We start from the raw sequence: 15008 nt of genomic DNA, 5'->3' as shown, positions 1-15008 counted from the left end.
TTATGAAACAACCTTCCTCAAGACTCAGCAATACCACTTTTGGGTATATATCCAAAGGATGCTCAATCGTGCCACAAGGACATGTGCTCAACTATGTTCCTAGCAGCTTTGTTTGTCATAGTCAGAACCTGGAAACAACCTAAATGCCCCTTGACCGAAGAATGGATAAGGAAAATGTGGTACGTTTACACAATGGAGTACTACACAGCAGAAAAAATGACGACAGCTTGAATTTTGCAGGAAAATGGATGAAGCTAGAAAACATTATTTTGGGTATGGTAACCCAGACCCAGAAAGACAATTATCATATGTACTCACTTAAAGGTGGTTTTTAAACATAATGCAAAGAAAGCCAGCCTACAAACCACATACCCAGAGAACTTAGACAACAATGTGAACACTAAGAGATACTTACATAGATATAATCTACATGGGAAGTAGAAAGTAGAAAAAGAAAAGATCTCCTGAGTAAATTGGAAGCATGGGGGTCTTGGGGGAGGATTGAAGTGGGAAGAGGAGAGGCAGGGAGGGGAGCAGAGAAAAATGTAGAGCTCAATAAATATCAATAAAAATGTATAAAAAATAAAAAAGCTATGATATGATTCTCTATTCACTTGGTCACCCTGGTTAATTACTCTCCTGTCATCATTGGCTGTGCCCTTGATCCACTTAATGTTGGCCTTAACCTATGGACCTTGCATCATTAACGCCCTAGTCAAATTTATAAAAAAGCAGATCTCTAACTAGTGGTTCTAAAAAACAATACAAGCCTATAAATTTAAAAGAAAAACATCTCAAGGATTTTAAATACTACTCAAGGGGGGATGAGAGGTCCAGGGAGCCAGACCACAGGCATGACAGGTTTCTAACAACCCCTGTCAGTGACCAGGCCTTAGTTTTGGTTTACTGAAACTGGCTGGAGTTGAGCAAGCAGTTCTTGGAAAAATCACAACTCAGGAGCAACCAATCACCAGGGACCCCAAAGCCTTCTGCTACCTCAGCAGATGCCCCATAGCCTCCTGCTAGCTAAAGATAGCTTTCCCTACCCTGCTGTTGCAAAGTTCCTAGAGCCATCTGCCAATCCCATGAAAGTTTGATTTATACCCACCAATCAGCCCCCAGAATAACCTCTCCTCTCTAGAATTCCCCTAACCCTGTATAAAACATATGTGTGAGCTTCTCTGGGGATTGCCATTTGCCACCCCAACATGTTGGCAGTTTTTTAATAAATGTTTTTGCTGACTGCATACATGACAGGTGGTCCTTTATAGAAATTCTCTCAGACCCTAATAGACAGCTCATAAAGCGGATCAGCTGAAATGGTTTCCTACCTGAGTTCCCTCAACCTAGGTGTTCCTCTTCTTCCTGCCCAAGGCTACTGACTGTATGGACAGGGTAGGCTGATGGGGCACATTCTGTTAGAAAGTGATACATCATATGCACATCATGCACAGCTTCATCAGTGAACCTTAGAAGAAGCACTGCCATGATGGCCTAGGCTAAACGCCATGGGAAGCAGAATTTCTGTACCGTAATTTCTTCCTTTCATTAGCCCAATTTCAGCCTTCATGGCTGCTGTTGGTCTTCTGGCATCTGCTCTATCCAATCCCATCTTTTAGCTAGGAATCAGACATCCTCATTGGCTGCTGCCTATTTATGACATCATTCTCCCTCCTACCCTACCAGCACATGGTAGAATCTTGGTGTTTCCATGGTGATGCCTGTAAACAAATTTGGATCATCACAGATCACTTGTGACCAGTGACCAGTAAGTGCTGTCTGATACTGGACACACTTGCCACTTGAGGTCAGATGATCAGACAAGGATGACCTTGCTCCATTGTACTGTGGATTGCGGATAATCTCCCCCTGACCATGTCAGGTAAGGAAAGAAACTTTAACATGTTTCTTTTGATCACTTCTCCGATTACTTTCTCTATGCTTTTAAAACTTTGTTTAATGGGCACACTATTCATGTTGATATAGATATCTCTGGTTGAATGTTACAGTTAGCTTTGGTTCTTACCAGGGGTTAGGAAACAGAAATAAAAAAGATAAACTACACAGATGGCTGTAGAGGTACATGAAGGTAGTTGGGAATTGAATGTTACAGACAGCCAGAGATTTTAAATCTAAAGGCACAAGATATTGTCATATTCCAAGCCATTTTTAGGCAACCACACTGCTGAGATTAGTCTAGGTAAGGTTCCCTATCAAATACAGTAAACAACATCCCACTCTGGTCTCTGGCTCTTAACATCTACCCAGCCCATCGTCCAGAGAATTCCCAACATCTTATGTGCACTGTTGTGCTGGATGATATCAACAGGGGCTGGGTACTCCATGGTCAGTTGTTCTCTGGACAAGATCTGACACATGGTGGGGAATTCTCACAAGGATGCCCACTAAAAGAGTTACAAGAAATTAACAGTTACTGAGGAACTGATCATTTAAGAACCAGTTAACCAACTATTAAATTAAGAAACTATCTTGTTCAGAGAGGAACCCCATACTACATTAGTATTCCCAAGATGTCACATGAAACACAGGCAAGCAAAGTGGAATGTTATCACCAGGCTTTATTCGTGTAGTTATATATGCATACGTACTCAATAGTTATACAAAAATAAGACGTCATGACTTATACAAGAAGTAGAGGGAAACAGGAGGAGTTAGGGGAGGAACATATAATTACCTAAATATAGTACTTATATATGAAATTTCTGATACATCATTTACTTAAAAAGCTCAGAGTAGAGACAAGCCTGGTGGACATGGCAAATGTCTATGGAGCCAGAACTCTGGAGGGAGAAGCAGGCCTATCTGTGTGATTTCAAGACCAGAATGAGACCCTGTGTCTACACAGAGTAAAATCTGCACAGAATATGGTAAAGACACAGCCATGAGAAGCTGTCTAAGGTTCTCCTACCTCCAAACACTTCTGTTCTAGGACACAGTTGTAAGGCGGTGTTAAAGCAGGGGAAAGAACAGTGGTGTCTAGAGCACAGTGAGGGTTAAAGCAGATCAACTAGGAATTACAGTTCCACACAGGAAGAACAGGCAGCTTATTAAATGAGTGCCATCCTATATAGTAACAAGAATCATTCTGAACCCATTTGTTTGGGATATGTGAGGGGACATAGGTGTTGGAGTCCCCCAGACAGTACAACCTGGAGACAGCACAGCTCCTCACAGGAAGTGAGAAAGCTTCCATCTCACCATTTCCCACTGTCTTCTTGTTTCCTACAGAAAATTGTCAAAGTGCACCATTCTTTGGGGCAGAAAGTGCTCTGCAGCCCTCTGTGCCTGTGCTGAGGAATGCCACACCCTCAGCAGGAAGTGTGTGCAACTTCTATGGGGTCTCCACCCCAGCCGCGAGCTCAGCATGGCTCCTGCCATCAGACTCCAGCACTTGTTGCCAGCAGCTCATGGGCAGAGCCTCCCTTTACCAACGAGCTGGCACTACCACGTTGACTGCACTGACCGACCAGAACCAGATCTCCACCCTGGCACTCCCCTATGCAGGTGTTCTCCAGTGTGATCTCACAGGAAGCTCTGACAGGAGAGAAACTGCATTCCAGGACTTCACTGTAACTATCATTGACCAGAATACCACACTCTCCTCCCTGGCTATGACAGCCCAGTGTGATAACATTCTAGATCCCAATGCCTTAGTCCCTCTTTATCCGACACTCTCTGCCAGCCTTGTCCAGGCCACACCATCAGAGGTGCCAAATCAAGGATACAACCTGGCACCTTCCTACCAGGATGGCAGCCAGCTCTATTACTACAGCCTCAACAGCCTGGGCCCTCTGACGGCTGGAGAACTCGAGCAGTGCCTGCAGGCCTATCGCCTTGTGTCCTACTCTGGAACTCAGGCCTCCTCCCTGCAGCCAGAGGTGGTGATGATGCTAAAGGAGTTTCAGTCAGTGAACGTCCAAACACCTTTCTCCACCTCTGCCTTCTACTATCCCACATCTGCTCAAGCCATGCCGGACACCAGCCTTCAAGGTGAGAACAGAGCCAGGAGGGGAAGGAGTGAGATCAGCCCTCAAACAAGGAGGGCACAGCTCTACCTCTCAGTAGTGGACAGTCCATACAAAGGGAGAATGTGAGTTCTGATAGGTTAGGTTTGCCTCGGGCTCATCATCGCAGTCTTCGGTCTCTATAATGAGAGAATGCAGGACAATGAGTGGCATCCATCCCTCGCTAAGACATGTCCAAGGACCACCCCCACAGACACGCATGTCACCCTGCTAGCTAATTTGTCCCATCCATCAACACACAGCAATCACCTTCTTCCTAATCTATTGCTCAGGGCTCTAGAGGACACAAAGGCCTTTCTGTTTCCATAACACTTGATTTTCCCTGTGTTGAGATCTGACTCTGGAGCAATGCAACTCCAAACCAGTCCTGGAGGAACTACTCCCAGATTCCAAGTACTGGCCCTGCAATTCTCTTACAAATATAAGTGCATCCAGAGTCCAGTATAACCCATGTACAATTGCTAAGTTGGGTGAAGCTTCTCTCTCTCTCTCTCTCTCTCTCTCTCTCTCTCTCTCTCTCTCTCTCTGTCTGTCTCTCTCTCTCTCTAAGACCATGATCATTAGGACATGTTTTCTACAACACAGTCACATGCAAGCCCAAAGATTTTACCATTTTGTTTGTTTGTTTGTAGTGATGAGATGAGCAGGCCTGCTTTTCATCCCGCATGGCTAGCTTAGCCCCAGAATAATTACACGGAAACTGTATTCATTTAAACACTGCCTGGCCCATTAGTTCCAGCCTCTTATTGGCTAATTCTCACATCTTGCTTTAACCCATATTTAATAATCTATGTAGCACCATGAGGTGGTGGCTTACCGGGAAGATTCTAACCTACGTCTATCTTGGGCCAGAGCTTCATGGACATTGCTCCATTGCCTTCTTCCCAGCATTCTGTTCTGTCTACTCCACCCACCTCTGTTCTGACCTATCAGGCCAAGCAGTTTCTTTATTAATTAACCAATGAAAGCAACACATAGAAAGAAGACCCACCTACATCATTTATTCTCTTTGCTTTGCTTTTCGAGACAGGGTTTCTCTATTCCACCCTGGCTGTCCTGGAGTTTGCTTTGTAGACCAGCCTGGCCTTGAATGCAGAGATCTGACTGCCTCTGCCTCCCAAGTGCTGAGATAAAAGGTGTGTGCCACCATTCCCTGGCTGATTTTACTTTCTTAAACCAATTTTTTGTCACTACTAACAAGACTTTGAAATGTTGGGTTGGAGGAAATCCTGGGTTGTTGAACTGCTTGACTTGTAGGAGTGGAGGAACTTGGTTTGGATACCTAAAGCCACATAAAAAGCCAAGATTCTGGGGGTATTTGCGTAATGACAAAAACTTAAAGAAGTTGGAAGAGATGGATAAGTTCTTAAAAATGATGGACCAGACAACCTGCCTAATAACAAACTTGCAAGGAAATGAGGGTACACTTTCAAAGACAAAGGGTAAAGCAAGAGAGGAGCACACACCAAGGGAATTCCGTAACCTCCCCATGGTGAAGATGCATGCACACACCACACAAACACAAAGGAACACACAATCATCTGTGAAAACATGACATTGCGTTATCACCAGAAAGAACAGAGCACTCACCACGAGTCTCCCAATAGAGGTGCTGCCCCTTGCTATTCAAGCAGAGCTCATAGGAATGCCTGCCCCACTGCAGGGCCTCAGTGCTGAGGAGCACTGAAAGGAGGGGAACAGGAGGGGAGCATCTCACCTACCAGGCACTGACTTCTTACTTGACTCTTTTTCAGTGGTGGAAATGGAGACGCCCCTGGAATTGACACCTTCAGCTCAGACATTCCGTTTGCTGCAGAGTCCAGACCTTGGCAATGCCTGCACCCATGACACCCGGATGAGGACACCACCTGTCAGTGAGGACAGGTCATTAACTGCCCCCATCCACAGTCCTTCAGAACTCCTGCCCTTGCCTCCAGCTCCAAGCCTGGAACAAACAGAAAATAACAACTTGGATTTCAAGACAGCTGATCTATCAACACCTCTGGTTACCTATGAGGGCACAAAAGAAAATCAAGACCCAGCACTCCTACCTTTAGTGCACCCCGACATACAGCAGACCCTGAAATACACTGATGCTGAAAGCCTACAGCAGAACCTTGTTCTTGACAATGACGCCTTGGGAAACAGCAGCCTAGGTCAAGAAGAGCCTGGGGTGCTTCAGAGTGTGGTGGGCTCCAACATGGACTTTGCAGACATGACTGCACTCGTGGCAGATATTCACCTTCCCCAACTCTTCAGCTCCCTCACAGAGCTAAACCAATTCCAAGATTCCCGAGCAACTCAATCCAAAGACGCCACAGTCATTGGGAGGGATCAGGCCCAGGAAAGCTCCAGCGTCATCAGTGCACTCTCAGACCAAGTAAGAAAAAATGACCAGAAAGTCTCTGAGCTGCCTGATGGAGCTCCTCAAGCCAGAATCCAGCTCCAGAAACTGGTGGAGGGAGAAGAGGCTGTGGGCAGTGCTGGGTTCAGTGAAGGGGCTTTCGACAATATGGCCAAGCACCTGGAGGGCAAAGCTCAGAAAGTCACATCCAGCAAGCGCAGCAGAGCTAGGGCACATGGGCAAGACAAGGCCAAGAAGACTAGAGAAAACAACTCCAAGAAAACAGAGGAGCTGAAGCCATCAAGTCACAGAGTCAAGGCAGAAGAGAAGCCCAACATCCCCAAGACCAAGAGGAAGAGGAATCCACCTGAGCTCAGCCACGACAGCTTTAAGAAGCCTCGAACTCACCTCGGCATGCACATGCTGGAGTCCGTGCAGGTCTTTCACCCACTGGGGAAGAAGAGTGAGAAGAAAACTGGCATCTCCTCCTCCCGGGCTCTGCTGAACTTCAGCAGCAACAAAGATCCCCAGACAGGTTCGGATACCACATCACTGCTGGATATGCCACGTGAGGGCCAAAGCCTTGACAAAAGCCTGGGCAAGATTCAGAGACCAGGGAGCAGTGCTCACAAGCGGTGTCCATCTCCATCCCAGTATGAGCTGCCCCCACCTGGGAAGGTCAAGTTAGTACCTCTGCCTTTCCCAGTCCTGGACAAGCCTCAAACCAAACCTGTTTCTAGAAAGCTTCTCTGCCTGGCTTCACGCAGGCCCACTGTGGCTTACCCAGTGAGGCCTCACTCCCACTCAGCTCAGCCTCCCACACTCAAGTCATCCCAACCAGCTCCTGCCAGCACATCTTTGATGGCCTCTGACAAGTCAGCTCTGCCAAACGGCACCAGTGCCACACGAGCCAACATAACCAAGCCCATCCAGTCTTTGACTGAGCCTCAGCCAACTGCCTCTTTGCCTGCACCCTACAGAGCATCATCTCACACTTCACTCCACAGGGAGCCTCTTTCTACTGCCAGGAACAAGGCCCTCTCGTCTCCCAAAGCTAAAACCCAATACCTGCTGCTAGACTTCAGTTGCCAACCCATCCCATGGAGGAAAGTGGACATTCCAGGGCCAGTCTTCTCACAGCCCATCACGGAAGAGCAGAGGCCAGAGAGGGAGGCCATGAAGAGGCGGGCTCAACAGGAGCGAGAGAATGCTGCCAAGTACACCTCTCTGGGAAAACTGCAGTTTTTCCTTCAGAGGGAGAAGGATATGGAAATTTCGAAATATTATGGCTATGCAATGTAAGAGCTAGCCAGGTTTTCAGAGTAAAGTGCTGTTCAATGTGACTAAGAAGAGATATAAGTACCAAAACACATGCATACATAGGTTTTAAAGACTTATGTGAATATATTGATACATTGGTACAAGTATAGGCGTATAGATGACATGTAGATATAGATGGATATGTAAAATATTTCTATTCACACATAATTGAGTACTTAGTAAAACTCTCTAAAAATCTTAAGTCTGTTATTTTATTTGTGAGTAATGAGTGGTTGAATATTTCTCTCTGATAATTTAACATTTATGTTTTCTAATTGCAGTATCATATTCTATATGAAATAAAGCTCGCAAAATATGTATTTAATCTCGAATCAATTAATAAAAAGCTATAGTGGTATTAAAATCGTTCTTGTGACTTCATTCTCTGGACATGGGATGTCTTGAAGCACATACTGAGTATGAGCGCACTCCTTGTCACCACAGTCCGCCCAGCTCTCATCTCTCCACACAGTGCTTAGTCATCATTTTCCACTACAGAGCTTTGCCTCTAATCTCATGAAACATATGCACACAGGATCTCATCATGTAAATATAATCTGGGAACCACATCTGAAAGAAAACATGGATAGTTTACGGAACCTGGCTAATTTATATGACTATCTCCACTGAATTTTTTTCCTGCAAAAAAAAAAAGCATAATTTCCATTCTTTTATGAATAAATAATTTTCCATTATGCTGATACGTCACATTTTCTTTATACCTTTCTCTGATTCTGACACCCAGGCTATTTTCCTAATGTAGCTACTGTGTACTGTTGGATTGGCTACTGTTGGTGTCAACCCGAACACATGTGGAACTAACTAAAACCCAACTGATTGGGTACACCTGTAAGGGATCTTTCTTAATTAAAAAATCATTTGAAGTAGGAATACCCAACTTAATCCAGATCTTTTGAAATGGGAAGCTCTGTTTTTAGCTTTGGCCACACCTTCAGGTGTCAGCCTATATAAAGGATAAGGAATAAGAAAGCCCTTTGTTCTTTGCTGGCTGGCCCTTACTCTTGCTAGCATGTCCATTCCTTCACTGGGATTAGAGCCTACTTCTTCAGAATTCCAGAATATACTGAAGACCAGCTGAGATATCTAGCCTCATGGTGTGAACAACTACTCTACTCTTGACATCTCTGATGGTAGACAGCCATTATTGGAATAGGTAGACTATGACCTATAAGCCACTTTAGTAAATCACCTTTCTATAAATACACAGATGGATAGATTCTATCAGTTCTGTTCCTCTAAATAAGCCTGACTAGTTTAAGTATGCTGCAATCAATATTGATGTGCAGATATGCCTCTAATATAAAGAACTGAAATGCTGTGTGTATATACCCATGAGTGGTATAACTGATTCACTTTTAATTTTTTGAAGAGTCTCCACTGTGATTCTGTTGTGTGATAACTCTAACAAAGAGCACACGTGGACACTCTTAAAGTTGAATAGAAAGTCTTTATTTCTGGCCAGAAGCTGCATGGGAAACTTGCACAAATGATGCAGCCCCAAGACTCACTGCCTCTGATCTTCTAAGCACAAAAACTACCTCCTGGGTTGACATAATTTAGTTAGCAAGAAGCAAAACTATAGAAGCCAAAAGGCAAGGCTAGTACATTTAGAGACTTTCCTGTATCCTGGAACTATTGACTATGTCTTTGAGGATTAGGTCTTTGTTACCATTTTAGCAGGTGTTGGGACCCACTTGCTGGGTTCTAGGGTCAGAATGGTCCCTACAACATGGTGTCAGTTGTGCTAAGGTCAGGGGACTGATATCCAAGATATATAAAGAACTCAAGAAAGTAGACATCAAAATACCTAATAATTCCGGTTTTTAAAGGGAACAGATCTAAACAGAGAATTCTAAACAGAAGAATCTCAATTGGCCGAAAGACATTTAAAGAATTGCTCAACATCCTTAGTAATCAGGGAAATGCAAATCAAAATTACTCTGAGAAGCCATCTTACACCTGTCAGAATGGGGCTAAGATCAAAAGCACTGATGACTGCTTTGTTGCAGATGTGTTGGAGTAAGGAGAACACTCCTCCACTGCAGGTGGGAGTGCAAACTTGTACAGGCACTTTGGAAATCAGTACAGCTGTTTCTCAGAAAATTGTGAGTCTCTACTTCAAGAACCAGTGATACCACTCTTAGGTGCTCAATTATAGCACAGGGACACTTGCTCAATGATGTTCGTAGCAGCCTTGTTCAGAATAGCCAGAACCTGGAAACAACCAAGATGCCCTCAACTGAAGAATAGTTAAGGAAAATGTGGTACATTTACACAACTGAGTATTACTCATCAAAAAAAAAAAAAGATATTATGAAATTTGCTGACAAAAGGATGAAACTAGAAAAAAAAATCATCCTAAGTGAGGTAACCCTGACCCAGAAAGACAAAAACAGTACGTACTAACTCCTAAGTAGATATTAGATGTAAATCAAAGAATAACCAGGATGCAATCCACAGTCCCAGAGAAGCTAGGTAACAAGGAGGACCCTAAGAGGGATACATGGATTGCCCTGGGAAGGGGAAACCGATGAAATCTCCTGGATAAACTGGGGCTGAGGGAGACAGAGGGCAGGGAATGGGAATATGAGCAATCCGGATTGTCCATAGGGGGAGTGACAGAGAGGAAGAGCAATGAAAGAGATATCTTGATAGAGGGGTCATTTGGGGGTTAGAGAGAAACCTGTGCCAGGAAATCTTCCAGGAATCCACAAGGATGACTCCAGCTAAGATTCCTAGCAATAGTGGAGAGGATACCTGAACTGGTCTTCTCCTGTAATCAGATTGGTGACTGCCCTAATTGTCATCACAGATCCTTCATCCAGTAACTGATGGAAGCAGATGCAGAGATGCACAGCCAAATACTAGACCAAGCTCTGGGAGTCCAATTGAAGAGACAGGAGGGATTAGATGATGGTGGGGGGGTCAATATCATGATGGGGAAACCCACAGAGACAGCTGACTCAAGACCACCAGCTAGGCTCTCTGTATGTGGGTAACAGTTGTGAAGCTTGGTCTATTTGTGGGACCCCTACCAGTGGGACCAAGATCTGTCCCTGGTGCATGGAACCCACTCCCTAAGGTGGGATACCTTGCTCAGACTTGATGCAGGGGGAGGAGCTTGGTCCTGCCTCAACTTGATAGTCTACGCTTTGTTGATTCCCCTTACACTTTCTAAATGAAGAGTGGATGGAGGGAAGAAAGGTGGTGGGGGAGGAATGGCAGGAGAGGAGGGTAGGGAAAGTGTGGTTAGCATGTAAAATAAATAAAAAATTAAAATAAAAAGTCAAAAAGGAGCCAGGATCTTACACTCCTCTTTATGACCTAACTTCTCCCATGTCCCCACATCCTAAAGGTTCCATTGCCTCCCAGTAGTGACTCCCATCTGGATCAGAAGGGACAGAGGCTCCTGCCAGCTCTGCACTGTCATTTTCTTGTCACTGGAACCCAGAGAGCATAAATGGTCATTCATGTGACATAGGGAACAACTTTTAAACATCTGTCTTCAGGACCAGCTACAAGGAATGTTTCCCCATTTCATTACCTGTTAGCTAGGTGGGTAAAAACAAACCTCCTGGACACCCTTTGAGTGTGTATCTTTCCTAGATCTCACACCGTGATCCACCACACAGCTTTATCCCTTCCGATCAGTGCCTAGTGCGGAAATCATGTGCTGAAAATTAGCATCATTGATTATCATCCATCCAGGAATATGGTCAACAGGCAGAGTTTTTTCATCCATGTTACTGATCAATCTCCTAATTAAAGAGAAGGAAGAGCCTCTCTGCCCACCAGAGTGCATTTATGTGCAGTTCTCATATCCGTTGGGACTGGCTCTCTGCTGGGGGTTCAGCATTAACAGGGATCACTTTGCAAGAACAGTGAGAAACATGTGTGCTCTGTGGCTCCAAAAGGGAGTGCATCTCCAGGAAGTGGGGGGACACTTTGAAAAGTGCAGTGTGTGATGGAGGACGGTCATTGGTTAATTGATAAAGAAACTGCTTGGCCTGATAGGTTAGAACATAGGTGGGTGGAGTAAACAGAACAGAATGCTGGGAGGAAGAGGAAGTGAGGTAAGACGCCTCAGACAGATGCCATGCCTCTGCTCTCCAGGGCAGACGCGATGAAGCAAGCCACCAGGTCAGACATGCTGAATCTTTCCCAGTAAGACTGGTGCTACACAGATTACTAAAGATGGGCTAGGCAAGATGTGAGAATTAGCCATTAAGAGGCTAGAACTAATGGGCCAAGCAGTGTTTAAAAGAATACAGTTTGTGTGTTGTTATTTTGGGGCATAAGCTAGCCAGGTGGCCGGGAGCTGGGTGGCAGGAACGCTGCCTACAGCTCCTACTACAAGTGTGGGGGACAAACAGAACTCAGCTTGAACAGACAGAACTCAATAGGCCTCAGCCAGGCAAAGCAAAGTGGTCAGTTCAGGGAGGTGACAAACGGGGTGAGCTCTTCAAACTGTGTCTCCTCACATCCTGCCTTCCTGCAACCCTTTGTGGGGATCCTTGGTGGGTGGGGCCCAGTGGATAAGAAGACAAGCTACTTGTCCCTAGTTACACACACCAGAGATGAGCCAAGCTCCCAGAGGCTCTGTCCTAGTCAGGTGGAATCTTATTGTCCTTAGGAGGGAAACTGGAATCCGTGTGTGTAGCTCGTCTGATCCTCAGTCCTCCCCACCCCCAATTGTGATCTTTACCTACTCACTCCCTCCACATCCTGACTCCATCAGTGATACAGGCTACAGATGCACCTTGGGCACGGCTCACACTGACTCTAACAGCGATACAGGCTACAGATGTACCTTGGGCATGGTTCACATCCTGACTCTATCAGTGATACAGGCTACAGATGCACCTTGGGCACGGCTCACATCCTGACTCTATCAGTGATACAGGCTACAGATGTACCTTGGGACACAGCAGGGTTCTTTTTGTACCCTCTCAAGAGCATGTGCATTCCAGAATATGTCCCTGAAGAAAGCTGGCCACCTCTGCTGATGGAAGGACTCTCCTCTCTGCTGTTGGGAAATTGGGCCCTGCAGTTCCCTGGAACAAGAGCTTGCTTGTTACTATACTAATAGAAACAGGGAATCTGACATGCTATGGTGCTCCCTGGAGTCAGACCACTTAGGAAGCTACCTGAGCATGGGCCAGTCACTCAGTCATTGCTACACTCCTTCACAAATGCTATCTGCACCCCACACACACCTCAGCATTATAGGATCCTGCCGTCACACATGTCTTAAGCCCCTCTCACAAAAATTTGTCTCTCATGTTGATGAAGAGGGAAAATTGAAATCCCAATGAGATGACATCAATAAATGTCATCATATACACACTAAGTGTGAAAATAGATAATCTCAATTGGTAACAATTTCCCTGTGACTGCTTGAGTTTTACTTGTCACAGGAAAATGACACCAGCACCTTAAATTCATGAGCTCGTGGACATACATAATGCACAATGGTGGACACATATATACTGTTCAATGCAGAGACACTCTGCAGATATGAGTGCCCCGCCATGGCCATAACAAAGTCACCAGGCAGAGAAGCCTTTCACGGGAAAAGAGAAAAGAATACCATCAAAAATAAATAAAAAATAAACATGAGATGAAGCCAGAGTGACAAGTCAAGCCCCTGGCGTTCATCGGAGCAGCCCTGTGTTGGGCTCACTAAAGTCTACTTGCGCATCCGCTCCTCTGGGATGGCTGGCCACCTGCTCTTCCAACACCTTGAGCAGCCACCAGTTCATGAATGTCATCTGTAACCATGCCTCTTCTCCTTTTAACATCTGTTAAACTGAAGCCACCTAGCTGTTGAAGTATTAAATCAAAATCCAATCAGGATGTGGACAGAGAAATAATTCTGATCCTGAATGTCCACAGCTCCTTCTCACAAGAACCAGCTGCATTCCTCAGAAATGGTGGGTGATCCTGACTTTTAACAGGCACAGAGGAAAATCACTCTCTTCCCCAGGAAGGGACTGGTCTTATTTCAATTCCTGATGCTACACTGACATCTAGTGGGCAACTCGAGTATCACTCTGAAGACCCTCCTGCGATTTTGCAGGCTTGTATTTCTCCAAACTGACCACTTCCATGTCCCAGAGGTTCAGGGAAAGATCTCAGAGCTAGCAGATAATTGTTGCTAGGCCTGGTGATGTGAACTATTATCCAGCCTACTTGAGAGGCTGAGGCTGGGAAATCACAACTTCAAGACTAGCCTGGGCACCTACCCTGGGCTCCAAATAAAACGCATAAAGAGGGTAGAGATTGAGCTGGGTAGCAGAACATTTGCCTAGTACACGTCAGCTGCTAGGGTCAACTGTAAATATAATTGTTTATCAAACGACTGAGCATGAAGTGTGTCTGTGAGTTTAGGGTAGATTTATGCTCAGTAATAATCCATGAGCTTACTTTATACGTGCAGCCACCAATGAGAACAATGAGCAAGGTTTTTAGCATTTCTGTGGACCGTTTGCTCACCTATTCAGCCATCTTTTCCTCTAAGATGTTGATGTGTCTATCGTAGTACTTTATGGATCCTTCCGGTTCAGGCATCTTAGATGTCCACAGCACTGTCCAATCCTGGTCTAGCCTGCAGATTCCTTTATCTGATAGCACTGTCCTCTCCTGGTCTAACTTGTGGCTTCCTACATCTGATAGCACTGTCCTCTCCCGGTCTAATCTACAGTTCCCTGCATCTGATAGCACTGGCCTCTCCTGGTCTAACCTACAGTTCCCTGCATCTGATAACACTGTCCTTCCTGGTCTAACCTGCGGTTCCCTGCATCTGATAACACTGTCCTCTCCTGGTCTAACCTACAGTTCCCTGCATCTGATAGCACTGTCCTTCCTGGTCTGACATACAGTTCCCTGCATCTGATAGCACTGTCCTCTCCTGGTCTAACCTGTAATTCCCTGCATCTGATAACACAGTCCTTCCTGGTCTAACCTGCAGTTCCCTGCATCTGATAACACTGTCCTTCCTGGTCTAACCTGTGGCTTCCTGCATCTGCATAATTTTCTCCTTTGTTGCTTTTGCATATATTCTTCTATACTGCTTTTTATATTTTAAGCTGCATGTTGCACATTACAGGACAGAAGAAGCAGGAGAAGCTAAAGGTATTTCCTCATCTCAGAAGACACAGGGCTTTTAAACCATTGCAAGCAGCTATGCTGAGGGCTCTCTTCTTCACAGAACCAGGCTAAAGTAGCTCCAAGTCTACTGTGGCCTGAAGGGGAGGTAGGTCTCTTCCTTCCAGCTA

General features: G+C 45.3%; 1 protein-coding gene across 1 annotated transcript in view; it reads left to right on the top strand.

Moving 5' to 3' along the window:
- The window catches only part of LOC130869244 (uncharacterized protein C2orf78 homolog), a 48219-nt gene extending 40527 nt beyond the window's left edge, over positions 1–7692 (top strand). Inside the window, exons 2-3 of the mRNA XM_057761258.1 lie at positions 3250–4011; positions 5801–7692. Coding sequence (XP_057617241.1) covers positions 3250–4011; positions 5801–7692 — 2654 coding nt within the window. The remainder of the gene's footprint in view (positions 1–3249; positions 4012–5800) is intronic.
- The last annotated feature ends 7316 nt before the right edge of the window (positions 7693–15008 follow it).

This window comes from Chionomys nivalis, chromosome 2 (assembly GCF_950005125.1).
Source record: "Chionomys nivalis chromosome 2, mChiNiv1.1, whole genome shotgun sequence".
NCBI lineage: Eukaryota > Metazoa > Chordata > Mammalia > Rodentia > Cricetidae > Chionomys > Chionomys nivalis.
Note: the sequence above shows the minus strand (reverse complement) of the source record. Positions and strands in the feature narration are given on the sequence as shown.